The following is an 18,004-nucleotide window of genomic DNA, read 5'->3' as shown; positions in this document are numbered from 1 at the left end:
GAGTAGAAAGTTGAGGAATGGGAAGGAATATTTAGAGACAGATTGTTGGATGAACGGAGGTTCCGGGTAAGAGTGGAAGAATGAAAGACGAAGCGATCTTTAAGATAGCAAGGAGATTTAGGGTTAAAAAGGACGGAATATAGAAGGAACAGGATATGGCAGTCTCTCCGACGATAAATCGGTAACCACCCAAGCCTCGCACGGTAGTTGGAAACATGATCAAACTTCCGCAGGCCAAAAATAAATCTTATGCATAGGTTTTGTAAACGTTCAAGTTTTGCAACCAGTTCCACAGAGAGATCCGGGTAACAAACGTCCGCGTAATCTAAAATAGGCAGGACGAGACACTGTGCTAGAGTGATCTTGGTTTTGGTCGGCAAGAGGTTTTTTAGACGCTTTAGCGACCCGTACGCGGCAAACACCTTCCTGCTAACTTCTGTCACCTGAGGTTTCCAGGAGAAACACTCGTCAAAGATAATGCCCAGATTCTTAACCGTATGGCTATACGGAACATGTACACCGTCAAACGTTATAGGGGGCAAAGTATTTAAGTCAATTCTAGACACGAACCAGCGACTTCCAATTATAATGGTCTGAGTCTTGGTAGGATTGACCTTTAGGCCATAAGAGTGGCTCCAGTCTGCGATGCACTTTAGATTTCTGTAGCAGCTACATTGTATGAGAATGTCAAATTTTCCTTCAAATCTGTCTTTCTTGCAATCTTTGAGGGCTAATTACTTAGTTTTATGCCCTTATTAAGGGTACTTTTTTTGGATGTTTCTAAAAGCCTATTAAATGGAGCAGTAGGTATTTAGAAATACTTTCAGGGTCCATGACAATCTCATGTGTTTATTATTCTTCGGCGAAGTATTAACAACTGTAACAATTTTGGTCGAATTCTCACTTTGACTTCCGATAACTTTTTTTTATCTTTGATTTGACTTTGATTGAGCGGTACACAGCCTTAGGCATAGTTGTGAAGAATAAAATAATTATTAAGAAAGGGATATCGACAAAATGATTATTTCTGAAGTAAGGTAGAAAATCTAGAAAAAGGTACAAAATGGGTCATAATTAAAACACATAATAACGGGTTCTTACCGCGTTTAAATGGGGATATGAGGATATCAGTCATCCCGTGATCATGGCACTTGCAACAATGTCGAAATATCGGGAGTCTCATATCCCCATTTAAACGCGGTAAGAACCCGTTATTATGTGTTTTAATTATGATAATAACCGCGTAAACTTAAAACAATGTATAAAATGGGTCATATCTCCTAAACCGTAAATAATTGCTGAACATACATGGGGTATTTCTGGTAGCTAATGAGCCCCTCTATCTAATTTTTCATTTTGAACCTGAACTTCTGGGCCACCCTGTATACATTAAAACATAATAATAAGTAATGGATGGGTTATTTATAGAAAAAGGAGATGTGATTAAAAAAAAACTAAATACTAATTGCTTTCCTACTTTCTAACGATTTACGGAAAAAAAACTATATTGTGTATATTTAGTTTATTATAAGTAAACATTAACACAGGTGTAAAAAGAAAATAAGTCATATTATTTACAAAGTTAAAGAAATATATGTAAATATTATGTCGGAGACGGAGAGTTCATTAAAACTTTATTTTTTTTTATGATAACAAAATCTAGTTCTTCCAGACTAGATCTTCGTGCATCAAATATAAATCTAGCTTATTAGTCTGTATGAAACCATATATCTGTGTGTTTAAAAATAAAATCTAACTTATAATTCTATATGAATAAACTAGATCTGCGTGACCTACTACAATACTTACTGTGTGCATCATGAGACCTACCATAATAGTTACTGTGTGCATCATGAGGCTTACTACAATACTTACTGTGTGCATCACGTCGGCGCGTCCATTATTAATTACTATATAAATCAATAATATATGAAAACTGTGTGAATATTTAAATAGCGGCTTAATTAACTGCTATTTGAATCTGTGTGATTGTATTTTTGTTTATTTTATTTAAATATAATAAATCTAGTAATTAAAGGAAAAAGGTTTATTTAAAAAAATATATAAATAAATAAAAAAGAAAATTAAAATAATAATAATAGTTAAGTGTGTGTTAGTTAAGTGTGAAAAAGGTCAATATGTTTTTTTTTCTCTGTAAGAAAACCAATAGTTACTGCTTGTTTTGTTTCAGGGGCAAGCTGAAGGTGTCCGTGGGGCACGGCCCATACAGGATGGCCGAATGTTACAAGTACCACCCCCTTCACGCCCCAATTATAATAATACTAAGCAGCATAATACTATAATACATTACCAGTCATTTATTAAAATTGTATAATTAATATTTAGTTATGTAAGTTTAAACCTATATAAATACTTTATTGATTATAAAAGACTGTTTATTGCTTTGTTAAGATTGATTTATACTTTAGTTTGTCGTTAGATAGATGGCGTTACTGTTGTTGCAAATAACTGTGCCCATCACGCCTAATTTTAATAATACCAGTTACCAATAATTCACTAAATTATATAATTAATATTTAATTAAGTTAAAACCTATAGAAATACTTATTTAATTATAAAAGACAGTTCATTACTTTGTTTAGATTGATTTATGTACACTAGATGGCGTTAGTTTGTACAATTTTATTTTTTTGTTTTGGTTTTCCCCGAAGGGTAAGGCAAAGGGAACTATGCCCATACAGCCATGTCTTACGTATTTTTTTTCTTCTTGATGATTAATTAAATGATGAAAGGTGATGATGATGAAACCTAAGCCCCCACCCTCGGAGTAGATTCCTACTCCGAACCCCAAACGAATTAACTCAAAAGTCCGCATAAATTTTCGAGTTATGAAGCGGCTCGAAGCGAAAATAGGCAGATACACTTTGTTTACTGAATACTCCGATATAATAACACTGTCGCGAATGTCTTCCCACTAACTTAATGCGATCATTAACCACAAAACACCACTTCGTATTAATTATTTAGATTACTCAATAAAGAAAGCAACTGTCCCGTTCCCGTTCCCGCCAAAAAGCCTTAGTATGTACAATTTTAGAATTAGTTTCAAGCGTAAGTGAGAGATATTCAAATATGGTTGTAATCGTTGAAGTTTCTAAAAAAAGAGAACGGAATTGTAAAAGTAAATAATAAAATATTGTGAAGATTAACTGGAGTTTCCTTCTGAAGTGTCTGGCAAGTAATACTTTGTTCTGGGTCTTTAACCTTGAATGGCCGCAAGCCGCTATAGAGTAAGGCTCTAGACAGACGGATCGCATTTCAACTGCAATCCAACTGCAAATTGCAGTTCAGGTGCAGTTTGAATGCAGTTGACACGACTGCAATAGAACTGCAAACCAACTGTGCAGCACGTCTGCACGCCGACTGCAATTGAACTGCAATCGGTCTGCCCGTTTGGTTTGCAGTTCTATCGCAGTCGTGTCAACTGCATTCAAACTGCATCGGAACTGCAATTTGGCAGTCGGATTGCAGTTGAAATGCGGTCCGTCTGTCTAGGCCTTAGGGGGAGAGCGCGCGGACTGTGTCTCGCTCACACTTAAATACTTAGTATTATAGAAACATCTTATCTATCGCGTTCATCATGTTAGAAAATACAAAATCCCAAATATTTCCAAAATTCCAATATAAGTAGGTATACTTATTTAGGTATATAGGTTACGTATTATTTTTATACTATATGTTGTAAGTATATTTATTTGCATCTATTTATTTATTATTATTTATTACTCAGATATATAATTATATTTATTATTATGATGAGAATTTAGGTAATTATCACGTTAAATTTTTTTTATTTTTTTTATTTTATAAAGCCCCTCATTAAAATGAGGTGTTCAGCTGCCTGTTCTCCTGGGCATTGTCGTAAAAACCGACAGTGGGGCTGTGTTATTACATAGGTACATGCGCGATGAGCGATCACCTGTCTGTTGTTGCGACTGCTAGCTGTTTCTGATTGCATTTAGCTCTGCCTACCCCTTTAGGGATAACGAACGTGAATTACGCATTTATGTTGTCTAGTACACTACACATGTTCATGTTCTTTTAAAGATTTTTTCAAATAAATCAGAAACAAAAATCAACATTGAGTGTGTGCCTTAAATATCCAGTTTGGCCTGTTTTGTTATTTTTATGTATCTTTTTTTATTATTTTGAGAATCATACATATTAATGAACTGTCTTTCTATTAAGGCGATGGGTTTATCCTTTTGCACCTACGGTCAATGACCGACTTTACCAAAAATTTACTTCATTTTCGTTGAGATAATAAGTAGTTAACCAAAGTAATTCTTTTTCGAAAATTACTGTTTTTTTTTTACTTTAAACGCAGTCGGCACTGATAGTTATGGTTGTAAGATTAAGCGACCCATTGTCATAAAATAAAAAATAATAATAATATATTACAAATAATCAGTTGCTTACATAAAGCGACGTGGGTTTCCGCAGGCCAGAGTGCTCTTAGGTTGATTATGAGAACCTCATTTGATGTAAAACCTGTTTTTAAAGATTATAAACTAGAGTTGCGCGTATTTGTTTGGTATTTGCCATATTCGGCACGAAAACTGAATATTCGTTTTCTTCTATTCTGTGGCACCACGGAATTATCTATTCAGTATAGTTTCTTCAAATGAGAAAAGAAAGAAAATAAAGCCTTTTTCAGAAAACAACCACATATCACAAATAAATAAATTTACCTGAAGAATATTTTTTAAAACAAGATATACATAGTAGTCCTAGAATTGGTAATTTTTAAACTTTATCTACTGTTATTATTATCAAGTATAAGTATTGTTGTGTGCGTCCATAATTGACAAGCATACCGGAACATGTGCATAATAAATAAATAACTTAACTTTTTGTTATTTTGGTTATTGTGGTTACTTTCTTCAATGATTTCAGGAAATTAGGCACTCATTGAGGATTCACCAAAGACGTAGCACAAAACCGGATAGTTCGGGCGAAGATTCGTTTCGATAATAGGCAAATAGGAACAATACATACATAAACTCACACCCGTAATCCCTAATGGGGTGGGCAGAACCACAAGTACTCAAAGACAACTTGCAGCCACTGTTGATACGCTGTAAGCTGGATATGATGAACCTTATGGCGATAAGGGATCAGCCTATCGTTAGAGGACACAATCCCTCTGTCGGATTTTACGACATGCTCGGGAAGACAAGCAGCTGAACGTCTTCTATGTTTTTATTTGGAACACTGTAGAAGCTGTAGTAGCATAAAATAGGAACAATATTCAGTAAAAATAATATTAAAAAGTAACAGTGATTCGGCGTACCTCTATTATAAGTAAATGTTCATGGCTACCAACATAGTGATTAAATTATCTTTGAGTTCAAGGTTGATTGTACAGTCAGTTGCCTGCCAGTTACCACCGGTGAAACTGGTAAACAACGCATTTATTTGCTAAATAAAACAGATTGCATACTAATTTATCGCACAAAATGATTATAACAGTGATAGTGGCTCTTTTGGTGGTAATCGTTGTGACGTTGACAATTATAAGGCTTCATGAGAAACAAACAAATGCAATGTGCAAGTCGAAGAAGAAGCTTGAAGGAAGAGTAGCCGTGGTGACCGGCGGTACTGCCGGAATGGGCCTGGAAATAGCAACAGACTTAGCCCGCAGAGGAGCCAAGGTCATCATAGCTTGTCCTTTCGAACAAGAAGGTGTCAACGCTAGAAGAACAATAATCGAAAGTACTGGCAGCCAAAAAGTGATATTCAAACTATTAGACTTGAAGTCTCTCGAATCTGTAAGAGAATTCACTGCAGATATATTAAATACAGAAAAAAGACTGGATATATTGATAAATAACGCTGGGGTTGCGTTCAGTGCTAATACCAAAACGTACATTGGAACAAACTTTATGATGGCTGTGAATTACCTCGGACATTTTATTTTGACTTTACTACTGCTGCCTCTATTGAAGAAATCTGGAACATCTGCAGAACCTAGTAGGATCGTCAACGTGTCTTCAGTTCTACATTTATTTGGCAGAGCCAACTATGAAAGCTACAACAGAATGGCTATTTTCTACAGGTTTTTTCATTACTGTCACAGCAAATTTTGCGTTATGTTGTTCACACACGAACTGAGCAAAAGATTAAAAGATTCTGAAGTTGTGGTGAACGCTGTGGACCCAGGTGCTGTGGGCACAAATATTTATCAAAGTCTGAGTAAAGTTATAGGACTGGTAGTCACATTTTTGTTCAAGAATATGTTCAAAACCCCCTGGGAAGGTGCTCAAACGGCGCTCTATGTGGCACTAGATGACGAGACGCGGAATATCTCAGGACAGTATTTCAAGAACTGTAAGCTAAGTCGTGCTAAGAAATCTGCGTACGATGACAAGCTATCAAAAAAGCTATGGAATGACTCAATTAGATTAGTAAAACTTGAAGAAGACGAACTAAAAATATGTGGTTTATAGATTTTTTTGCATGTAAAGGGACACAGACACACCAGGGACCTTAGCTTAGTTGCATAAAAAGTTGAATAAAAATAAAATTTACCCTTACTTAGTACGTGTGTATTAGTATATTACTGCTGCTCTGACTTAAATATAATATTACTTACTTAATTATTAGGTATCAACTAAACCCTGCCAGGAATTCAGATTTTTGAATTTCTTTTGATATTGCAGGGAAAAATATAAATTTCAAAACTAAAACCCGACTACGGAGTAATCACACTCTAAAAAGGTACTAATGTAAGAGCAACGCTCTTGTCGGTGTAGCATTCTCCATGCTACGTTTTTAGGGACAAAAAAGGGCAGTAATTTCGCTCTTGCCTTCCGCCCCGCTGCACTATGTCTGACGCAAGTGCCTGGTGGCGCCCAGAGTGGTTTATTTCAAAGCCGTACTAGGACTCCTGTCCTCCGCCTCTGAATAGTACTGACAGTTACTGCAGCCATCTGTCAGACGGGACAGATAGACAAGTGAATTTTAACTTAGGCCAAAGTTTGTGGTCTCAATTTTAACCCGGAATGGAATTAATTGAAGAAACTGCAGGTTTCAAATCAGATCAGGATGTGATTTTTCAAAAAGGCGTTCACTGGATTTTTCCTTTAAGGCAACTTTACATGATTCTGTTGTAATTGTCCTACTTATATTTTTTTAGCTTTATTCAATGTTCTGTCGAGGTTCGAGTCTGATCAGGAAGTTCTCCGCGTCAGCGAGGGTAATTTCGAGTGAGGTCCTCAGTGGTGGGAACTGGTCTCCGTCAGTCGGCGGCAGCACGCGGTACCGTCGCAGCAGGGTCGCCAGCGTCGTCTTTATTGACATGAGCGCGTACTGGTAACCTGGTGGCAAGAAAATAATTTTATTATTAGATAATTTAGAGAAACAAATTATTCATTATACGAGTAAAGGGGACGTCACACACAGTGGCTCCGATTCCTGCAGACATCTAATGTTATTTTAAGTTATACCCGTCATTTTCTTGTCCGCCGAAAAGGAAAGGGACGGATGATTGTCAACAAGTTAATTTTAAAATGAATGAATAACCCGTGCGAATAAAATAGGCATCTCTCTGGCATGTAATCCGTTTGACGTGCTGTCTACTTAATTTTGTCGGGTTATTGGCCGATATAAAAATTTAGACGGTTGTTGTAGATTTCTACTTAAAATTGACGTGTATTCCATAAATTTTATGCCTGTCGGTTACCCGTCCCTTTCTTTTTCAACGGATAAGAAAATGACAGGTATAACTTAAAATAAAGTAAAAATAAAAAACATCAGACTCAAAACTTACAGAAATTGACAATTAAAAAGAAAACAATGATACTGGAAGGTGGTTGTAGACGTTCTCAATCAATGGGCCGTGTACTAGATTCAAGATAAATTATGAAATTCTGATTAATAAATGAAGACAGATTTAAAACTAGCGAAAAACATTTTCTTTTTCAATTTTACTTATTTAAGAATTTTAATAAAAAAGTACTTAATAATAAAAGTAAGATAATCCGTGCTTCGGAAAGCACGTTAAGCCGTTGGTCAAGGTTACTACTTACTGAGTAAGTAATCGTTACATGAGCCTTGTCCTTGTCAGGGGTCTTTGGCGGTTCGATAGAAACCCTGACACCAGGTTTTATAAGGTTGATAATCCATCTCACAACCCGCACGATAGAAGAAGCAGTACTTATATTTAGTCCTGTACGTAATATAAACAATTTGACCTGGACAGTTCCTGGGTCCGTAGCTGAAGGGCATGTACTGTGAAGGGTGTTTGAAGGATCCTTCGAGGAACCTCTCTGGTCGGTACTGCTCCGCATCAGCGCCCCAGTACTCGTAGTTGTGGTGTATGCCCCAAATGTTGATCAGGACGTTACATCCAGCCGGAACAGTCACTCCTGTCGCTAGAAACATTATTTTTTTGACGTGACTTATTGTAGATTTGCCGCAGATGGCATTAACTACTTGGCCGGACAAATGGGGAGCGCTGAAGGCTCTCACCCGCTACAACGTTCAAGACAACATGCCTGAGGGTGCCCAGTTCTGTTCTGTTCGTCTGAGAGGAAAAATATTTGAAAGAATTAATCGACCACTAGGGTCGATAGCGATAAGCGCTGATTGAGGGAAATCGTCGACCACGCCGGCGGGGTCGGTATCGGGGTCCTGAAGTAATTCGCGCAACGCGTGGCGCCGTGCCGCGAGGGCTGGCTAACACTAGCTAAGGATGTCGCCGTCGACGGATACGTCAGGGTGATCCCAAAGGCAGTCCCAGAATGGTGGCCACGAGAACGGAAAAGGATGACATCGGATGACGTCGTTGCATGCAATGGCGGGAGAGTTGTGGACGAGGTTAGCGCAGGACCGAAATGGAGGAGGCCTATATCCAGTGCGATGAAGCGGGCTGATTGATGATGATACTCATAATATACGTACGCAACGTCAAACTTTTCACAACTTTCCTCAGTACTGCAGGCGCTGGAGGATACAGCCGCAGCGACTCTTTGATCACAATTTCCAAATACTTCATCCGAGACAAATCTTCTGGAGTAACCGATCTGCATGTACCTTCAAACACTTCATTTAACCTTGAAAAGAAACAAACTAATTTATTTCCCTAGGCTGACCGAAAATTTTGACAATCAGATTGAGTTGGTGGCCTTTTTAAGCCCCCTGGTCTCCCGTTAATCGATCGAACGAAGGGTACCCATGCCTGAATGCATTCTCCACCACGCCCCTACAGCCCTGGTTCGGATGTTTAACCCAGTAGCCCTCCAAACGACCTCCGTGGCCCAGTGGTTGAGCATTGTGCTTACGATCCGGAGGTCCCGGTTCGAATCCCGGTGGGACAAATCACAAAAATCTCTTTGTGATCCCTAGTTTGGTTAGGACATTACAGGCTGATCACTTGATTGTCCAAAAGTAAGATGATCCGTGCTTCGGAAGGCACGTTAAGCCGTTGGTCCCGGTTGCTAATTACTGATGTAAGTACGTAGTCGTTGTATGAGTCATGTCAGGGGCCTTTGGCGGCTCAATAATAACACTGACACCAGAGATGATGAGAATGGTAATCCACCTCATAACACACAAGATAGAAAAGTATATGAACCTTAACGTGCTCCAAAGGAAAAATCTGTCCAGAAGTCAGTCGTTTCCATCAACGCGACAGTCAGTAAGTACGTATAATATGGACTTACTCTGCGTACAATTTGTCCTGGACTTCAGGGTGTCTGGCTAGCATGATTAAGGTAAACCCGACGCCAGCTGCAGAGGTCCCAATACTAGCCACCAACAACACCATCAGTTCGTCTCTCAGCTCTTCATCAGAATACCCTTCCTCGCCGCCTGATGACTCGATCAGCATGTCCAGGAATGATTTCGTTATTGATTCTGCTGTAAAATTGGGTTACCTACGTCATTGACAGAGGTTGCTTCACGGGTCATTCATTTAATGTTTATTCATTCTTGATGTTACTGTAAAAACCCGAAGTACAAATACAGTAAATCTTAAAATTTACCGGTAAATCCTAAGATTTATATATTTATTTGTATATTTATTGATTAAAAACCAAACTGATTCACAAATTTTACCATAAAGGACTCAATTTACCAAGTGATGCCGGTAAAACTCCGAATTTATTCAATAAGTAATCGTTCATTGCATTCTTTTGCAGGCTATCGTACGCTGTACACGTCTAAACAGGTAAATCTTAGGATTTACCAGATGTCTGCCAGTAAAAGTCCGCAATAAACTGTATGTCACTTGGTAAATATTAGAATTTACCAAAAATATGAAACTTGGAATCCTTGAAAATGTTAAGGTTGCTTGCTGCCTTCTATGTCTAATATAATTATTTACTAGACTTTACCGTAGATATTACACTCTTCAATTCATCGGATTGGTTTGCTTGTCCAAAACTCAAGTTTTCAGGACACTTTCTACACTATATATTAGTTATACGCCTGTAGATTTGACTTTACTAATGTAGCATTATCATCACTTTTGCTATAAACTTAACACCAGGAGTATAATCTGAACATAATGGACCTCTATGGAGTCTACCACACTCACCATCAGTAGAGTTTTGATTTCGATCCTCTTTAATTGATTTTCTTTTGGAAACGATAATCTGAAAACAAAATATTTAAACATTGTTTTATGTTTACGCGGTTATTATCATAATTAAACACATAATAACGGGTTCTTACCGCGTTTAAATCAGGGATATGAGACTCCCGATATTTCGACACTGATGCAAGTGCCATGATCATGGGATGACATAGTTGATTTGATTTAAACGCGGTAAGAAACCCGTTATTATGTGTTTTAAAAGATTTAAACGTTTTTAGTTGCGTATAGACAAAACACGCGTGCGTGCGCGTTGCGTGTTTTTAGTTGGTAGGGTGGTAGTGTAACAGACAATTAATTTTTCATGTTGTATTTTTATTTTGTCCAAAATTCTAGATTATTTTTTAGATGGTTCGGGTGATACTTACAATTATTTTTTTTGTTTGTTTTGTAGTGACAATAATAATTCCTTCAATTTCATATAAAAAACTAGGTAAGTACTTACATCTTTAACAAAATCAACCATAACTTTTTTGGCTCTCATTAGTTTTTTATAAGACGGGACGCATCTATACACGTAATCGTTGTAAAGCCAGTACTGTGACATGCGCGCGGAAGTGAGATTAAACCCCTCCGTGAAAGCCTCAACAAATGGATGCCCTGACTTCTCTTGGGCATTCAGTGTGATACCGAGCACGGATTCTGTGAAAATTGAAACATTTTTTTTTTCTTTTTTACAATTTTCTTTTTCACATTTTTCAAATCGCATTTTTTTTCACAATCAGACACTGACCGCTGGTGATTGGCCTTCCATCAGGCCTAAATTAGGACACTTAGGATCAGGAACACGTTTTTAGACGTAGGAAGCGTCAGCGATGAAAGCTAGTTCTCTCTTTGGTCATAGAATTAGGAATAATACAGATAGAACGGAAACTTGGAACTGTGGTAGCTCAGTTGCTAGAACGCTTGCCTCGCACTTTAAGGTCGCAGGTTCGAATCCTGCACAGGTCTAAACCAATGTTTGTCGAATTTGTTTTTCGAATTCATGTTTGCATCATAAATGATTATGACGTGCTCAGCGCAGAAGTAAAACATCGCGAGGAAACCCACATTCCCGAGAAATGCATTTTCGGAGGTATGTGACCTAAACCTGTATTGGGCTGGTTTTCCCTTCGCGGGTTGGAAGGTCAGACAGGCAGTCGGTTGTGTAAAAAACCGGACCTGTCAACTTTTTATAATATCTTACTTAATTATAATATCTGCCAGAATCTAAGCAAAATATTTAATGCAAAGATGTGTTACCAGAACAAAAATAACAACATAACTTAAGCTTACAACTATAATATAATATAGAACTAAGTACTAGGTATATCGTGGGAGCAACCTACTGAGGCTGCAAAATATTTCGGGGAGTGGAAGTCTGTTATTCAAGCCCTACGTCCCAACAAGAGATAAAAGGATTGGAGGAAGAAGAGAAGAAGTGCTAGAAAGAAATCATGTAAAGTAAGTAATAGTTAATCAATCTCAAAGAATGCTCAGAATCAGAATCATTTATTCAATGTAATTATCATAGATAAACTTGTTGAAAGTCAATTTAACATTTTTGAATCTACGCCAGGGCTTTGACTAAGAGGACGACCAAAAACAAGACGGGCGGATGTGGTCAAAAAGGACCTGTGCATGTGCAATGTCTCCGAGAACGACAGACCGAGACCCCACCATCAGATGGGAATAATAAATGCCAAGAAGAGCGAGAGAGAATCTACGTCATTTCGCAAGGTGTTACGAGTATGGCTGAGGAGAAGAAATGACAAGAAACTGCAACAACATCACATCTTTTAAATCTATACCTATCTGGCCAGAATAATTACGTTTTATTATATTTGCTCTTAGTCTTACCACTGACAGAATCCATATTGTAAGCAGCGAAGTGGTTGAAGATCGAGAAGGGTCCTGTTCCCACCATACTCATTAGCTTCTCCGACATTATCTCACTGTGCTTAGTAAAAATGTACACGAACTTGTTCAAATTCTTCATGTTGAATGTAGGAACCAAGTTCTTGCGGCGGGTTCGCCATATAGGAACTGCAAAATTCACAGTTACATTATCTCATTTGTATACTCTCCTTGCATATTAAAAATAGCAAACACCAGAACCGAAGGTTGTTCAAACTTGGCTCGACAACTTTTACCTCGAGAGCCCTCAGCGTTCCCCATTTGTCCGGCCAAGGAGTTAATGTCATTAGCGGCAAATCTATAATAAGTCAGTTTAAAAAAACTTAACTTCAAAAATGGATCACAGCTTATAATCTGACCGATTCTGAATTTTGACCATGATTATGATGTATTTTCGATTTTCCTCAGTTGACATTTATTTGTCAATGTTTTGGGTAGACCATTTTGTACCTAGATTTATACTGACATAGGGTTATCTATTAGAAATCATCAGGTTATATTTGGTATAAGATTCATATTTCCTATTAAGTAATTGCTATTATAATTCAGAATTCACTTTTGAACAATTTTGAGACGGTAATTAAACATAAACTTTGTAACAAAAGTTTATTATAAGATATGAGATTATCTAGAAGATATTAAATGCATGGGATTAGATGTCTGGGAACTGATATTAGCCAGCCAAAAAAAAGAAAGAACGTCTATAGGGCTCTGTGCCAAGTTTTTTTTTGCAGTTTCTTTTCCCCGGTTATACAGATTGTGAGAAGCTGCTGTAGTTTTAGGCGGATTAGACGTTCGTTATGTAAAAATAACGATTCTAAGTGTAACTATGTTACCTATTGAATGAAGATATTTTTGAATTTGAATTTATAGATTGATTTAATTGTGGATTCCATTAATGACGGGACATTCTGCTATCCCGAGTTTAGCTACCTCTTAGAAGAAAATGATCGAGTCATAAGGATCGTGTACAAAAACCTGCATCGTACGGGTCCCAACGTGCATAAGGATTAGGTAAGCAGGCTTAGGTTTAAAATACAAACATACCCTGCGCAACAAGAATCCCATTGCCCAATAGGGACCCTAATATTTTTGGAAGTACGTCATCTTTGTCCGAACATGATTTCAAAATAAACGTCGCAATTTCCGGGTCCGCCACAACTGTAACAAATTATACAACATTAATTTATTTTAATAGTCCATGTATGCAAAAAGTAAATACCTCGGGGTGTTAAAAAGGCCAAATCAAAGCAATTCATCTAAAAAAACCATCGTTTATTTACAACAGGAGAAACAGGGAACCCTTGTCTTTTTAAGTCGGTTTATAATATCCGATAAGGCTGTGCGCGTTTATACTGTGTGCCTTTTATGTGGAAGGATAAAAAATAATGATTTTCGTAAACGTGATCATTGCTGATTAATAGTAGATTTCTCAAATCCTTCTGTGGATCTGTCGGAAAATTTCATTTATCTTCCACGGGGCTCCCTTGAAACTGGTTTTACGGTGCTACTAATGATATGACTTACTTAAATACAAGGAAGGCCCGAACCACTCAGCAATGACCCCACCTCGCCTGATGGCTGCGAGTCCAATGGTTTGGAGAGAACGCATACGTACTGAAAGAAAAAAGAAGGAAAAGAAAATTAAATGGAAAACGGGACGGTCCTCCATAGGATATTTTTGTTATTTTTTTCTTTGTGAGCTTCCCTAAGCAAGTGTGAGTGCTAAAAAAACAAAATCAAATTCAAATTCAAAAATATCTTTATTCAGTAGGTAACATAGTACACTTTGAATCGTCATTTTCACATAACGAACGTCTCATTCGCCTAAAACTACTGCAGCTTCTCACAACCTGTATAGCCGGGAAAAGAAGCTGCAAGAAAAACCTCGGCACAGGGAGGGCCCTGTGAACGTCTAGGGAGACGTTCTTTAAAAAAATAAAATGAACATAAAATATTGTTATACAATTGAGTAATTTAGCTGCCTAATATCAGTTCTCAGCCAGTTAATCCCATGCATTCATATCTTCTAAATAATCACTAACTTTATAATAATATTTTTTGTAAAGTTTTCCTTCCTCCTCCTTTCCTTTGGAATAATAACAATTTCACAGTAATTTCTTATGAAAAGTGACACCTAATTCTGAGGTCGATTAAGAGAAAGAGAGAGATTATGTAAAAAAACACAGAAAAATTCAAATCACATATCGTCAGTAAAATAAAATATTTACATTACCTACAGGGTGTTAGTGACATCGTAACGAATACTGACAGGGATGACTCAGACCATGATTCTGAGTTGAAATCAAGTAGAATTTTGAGGGGGACTCACAGGCACAACTTAATCATCCACCCTTTATTATTCTGATTAAAATAAAAAGAAGTAACATAGGTAGTAACATAATTCTATAAGTACATAATGTGATCTAAATGTCATGCAAATTTTATTTTTATGTATGCTTCTGCCATTACATTACATTTTTGGATAATTAAATATGTAGCCGAGTAATGAGAAAATAGGTAATTATAACGTTACATCTATACAACTAAACAAATTTGGGAAGACCCTCCTTGGTATTGAAATCGAAATGCATTTATGTAACCAACCAAGCTTACTTTACTTTTTTTTTTGACGTGACTTATTGTAGATTTGCCGCAGATGGCATTAACTACTTGGCCGGACGAAGCCAACCAAGCGATGTTTTTATTTAATTTATCCAAATGACACATTTGGGGTATTACAAAAAAGATGTGCCGTACTTCGAAAGCAAGTTAATTCGTTAGCGGTTACTACTTTCTGATGTTAGTACGTGGTCATTATATGAGCCTTATCCCAGACAATTGAAGAAGAAGACAATAAAACATGACATAGCATCACTTCTGTATTCCCTAAGGGGTAGGAGAGGTGTATTGTATAAATTTTGTATATTCTACAAATCTCATTCATTCACATTAAAAAAAAAAGTTTTCATCTCGAGCTCCTCCGTGCTTCGGAAGGCACGTTAAAGCCGTTGGTCCCGGCTGCATTAGCACTCGTTAATAACCATCAATCCGCACTGGGCCCGCGTGATGGTTTAAGGTCCGATCTCCCTACCCATCCATAGGGAAGGCCCGTGCCCCAGCAGTGGGGACGTTAATGGGCTGATGATGATGACATGCTTTTTAATCATGCATAATCCTCTACCTTCGCATAGACAAAAATCTTCATTTCAATATCAACATGACCTTACCCTCATTGTCGCCAACAGCTAAGTAGGATAATCCAAGAAAAGGTATAGTCGGTAAATCATGGCTGTAATGTTTCTTCAGTTGTTCAAGATCGTAATTTTTTACTTTAGATATTATTGTATAAAAAACTGATACAAATACTATCGCTATGATAAGCACCCACATTTTCACAACTTTAACACAGTAAATCGTTCGCCGCCTTAAAGCGCCTTACGTGATGTGATTTCCTTCAATTCAATTCAAAACACTATATTGCACATAAACACAACACAATTCCTTTTTTTGACGTGACTTATTGTAGATTTGCCGCAGATGGCATTAACTACTTGGTCGGACGAATGGGGAGCGCTGAAGGCCCTGACCCGGGAAAGGACAATTAAAAATAGAGCAGAAGTACGAAAAGTCCAATCAGTTTCTTGCAAAGTAATAATTTAACTGGTTGCACTTAAGACCTCCTGGTTACATGTCGTTTCTGTAATGTGTTTTGGCTTAATGTGTTTAATTATAAGTTTATATACCCCACGATAAGGCCGCCTTTACCCACCTTAGAATAAGTTTATCCTGTAAATGTTTTGTAAAGTAAAGCAATAAAGTGTTTAATTATTATTATTTATATCTTTAAGTATCTATTATGTAAGCTGTTTGTTAATAAAAATAAATAAATAAATAATAGACCAAAACCATCTAAAAAAACATAAATTTTATAATTATGACAACTAATGGTTCATAATTGCACCACTGTTTACAAATAAGTCGCTTGGCTCAGTGACTGCACTTTTGCTCTTTGATTGTACAATTGACAACCTTATTGTTAAGCAGTTGTTATATCTTGATCAAAACCTCGGATTCATTCAATGAATGTCATTCTGGGTAAAAATTTACACCGCAATTTTTAACCTGGATTGAAATTAAATGAAATTAGCTTGTTTATTGCGAGGTTTTGTTAACAAGAATCTCATCCGATTATGACTTTTCAATACAATAATTGAAATAATAATATATATATATTGTATGGATTACGTGGTTATCACTATAAGGCGACGATATGTGCACTGTGTTGAAGATGCAAAGATGCACTGCGTTCTTATGTTCACTACAACATCAACACAACAAAATATTTTCAATCAATTTATTTACAACAAAAAATGCGTAAAAAATGTAAAGACAAAGTACTATATAGTTCTTTATCGTCACAAATTACTTTGTAATGCAATGTAATTATTTCAGAAGCCAGTCAAGTGCGAACCCGACTCCTTACGGAGGGATCAGTACACACTACTTGCCGTAAATCACGAAAGATAATGAAAAAGGAGATCATCGGCTCTCCATACTTTGGCCGGCCCAAATTTGAAAGTGCCGGCCAGAGAAAAAAAATGTATCGGACCTTTCGAGTAGATTGCTTTGAACATTTTTTACTATGACACCAAACGTGTAAGACCATTAGTTTGGCTTTAATTGGATTTTAAAAATCAAGATTTTTCATACATTTTGTAAAAAAAATATTATGTCCGTTTAAAAAAAAAGGGATACAGGCGTATTACAAAGGACCGTTAGAACATTTTTTAGTATGGCGCCAAACTTCTATGACCATTATTTTGACGTTTATTGGACTTTCCGTTTTGGTTAATATGTTAAAATGCCGGCAATCGAAAAGAATACGTCGAATCTGTCTAATAGTTGCTTCTCAATATTTTTAATATGACACCAAACATCTATGACCATTATTTTGACTTTTATTGGAATTTACGTTTTAGTTCAAATGTGAAAAGTGCCGACCAGCAAAAATACCATGTAGAGAGTATCGAGTAGATGCCTATTAACATTTTTTTCTATAGCACCAAACGTGTACGATCATTAGTTTGGCTGTTATTTTATTTTAAAAATCTTGATTTCTTATTTATTTTGTTTAAAAATAAAGTGCTTTGGGCAAAAATTGCTATACGGCGGATTACAAAGGACCTTTAATACAACTTTGAACATTTAATAATCTGGCGCAAAACATTTTTGACCATTTTTTTGACTTTGGCTTTTATTGGACTTTTTAAAAATCTTTTTATACATTTTAACAATGACAACAAGCAGAGCTTTCCCAATGACTAGTTATTAGTCAGACAAATACTTTGTGTTTTTGTTTTGTGTGTTGTTAGGTGAACTTCTATATTAATACTATCTAATCTTAGATATGACGTTGGCTGTAGTTTTTGCATTCTACTCAACGTTACGGCCTAAGTTTAGGTTGAATTATTATGACCGTAGATGGTT

At 36.7% G+C, this 18,004-nt stretch overlaps 2 protein-coding genes across 7 annotated transcripts; one reads left to right on the top strand and one right to left on the bottom strand.

Moving 5' to 3' along the window:
* The first annotated feature begins 5,480 nt into the window (after positions 1–5,480).
* LOC126366919 (retinol dehydrogenase 11-like) lies at positions 5,481–6,470 on the top strand. The gene has a single exon (XM_050010264.1). It carries the CDS (start codon positions 5,481–5,483, stop codon positions 6,468–6,470), a length of 990 nt encoding a protein of 329 aa, XP_049866221.1.
* An 88-nt stretch (positions 6,471–6,558) lies between these two features.
* On the bottom strand, positions 6,559–16,822 carry LOC126366610 (cytochrome P450 4C1-like). Of its 6 annotated transcripts, none has more exons than XM_050009782.1 (11): positions 16,763–16,822; positions 15,745–15,941; positions 14,042–14,131; positions 13,562–13,675; positions 12,458–12,643; positions 11,064–11,260; positions 10,562–10,619; positions 9,687–9,882; positions 8,926–9,077; positions 8,217–8,396; positions 6,559–7,340 (listed from the first exon to the last, which is right to left on the bottom strand). In XM_050009782.1, exons 2-11 carry the CDS (start codon positions 15,905–15,907, stop codon positions 7,162–7,164), a joined length of 1,515 nt encoding a protein of 504 aa, XP_049865739.1. In that variant the 5' UTR covers positions 15,908–15,941; positions 16,763–16,822; the 3' UTR covers positions 6,559–7,161. The 6 variants fall into 6 exon arrangements, with proteins under 6 accessions (XP_049865739.1, XP_049865738.1, XP_049865737.1 ...); XM_050009781.1 differs by having other exon boundaries at positions 15,745–15,989; positions 16,763–16,812; XM_050009780.1 differs by having other exon boundaries at positions 15,745–15,969; positions 16,763–16,812.
* Positions 16,823–18,004: the final 1,182 nt, after the last annotated feature.

The sequence above is a fragment of the Pectinophora gossypiella genome, chromosome 5 (genome assembly GCF_024362695.1).
Source record: "Pectinophora gossypiella chromosome 5, ilPecGoss1.1, whole genome shotgun sequence".
NCBI lineage: Eukaryota > Metazoa > Arthropoda > Insecta > Lepidoptera > Gelechiidae > Pectinophora > Pectinophora gossypiella.
This window is presented reverse-complemented; position numbering and strand designations above follow the sequence as displayed.

What these genes read in the sequence shown, in the direction of transcription:
- LOC126366919 (XM_050010264.1), top strand. Translation starts at nt 5,481, where the DNA reads ATGATTATAACAGTGATAGTGGCTCTTTTGGTGGTAATCGTTGTGACG.
- LOC126366610 (XM_050009782.1), bottom strand. Translation starts at nt 15,907, where the DNA reads ATGTGGGTGCTTATCATAGCGATAGTATTTGTATCAGTTTTTTATACA. An exon ending in TGGGATTCTTGTTGCGCAGG is followed by an intron (nt 12,644 to 13,561) that starts GTATGTTTGTAT and finishes TGAATTTTGCAG; the next exon opens with TTCCTATATGGCGAACCCGC. An exon ending in TGTGAAAAGTTTGACGTTGC is followed by an intron (nt 8,397 to 8,925) that starts GTACGTATATTA and finishes TAATGTTTCTAG; the next exon opens with CGACAGGAGTGACTGTTCCG.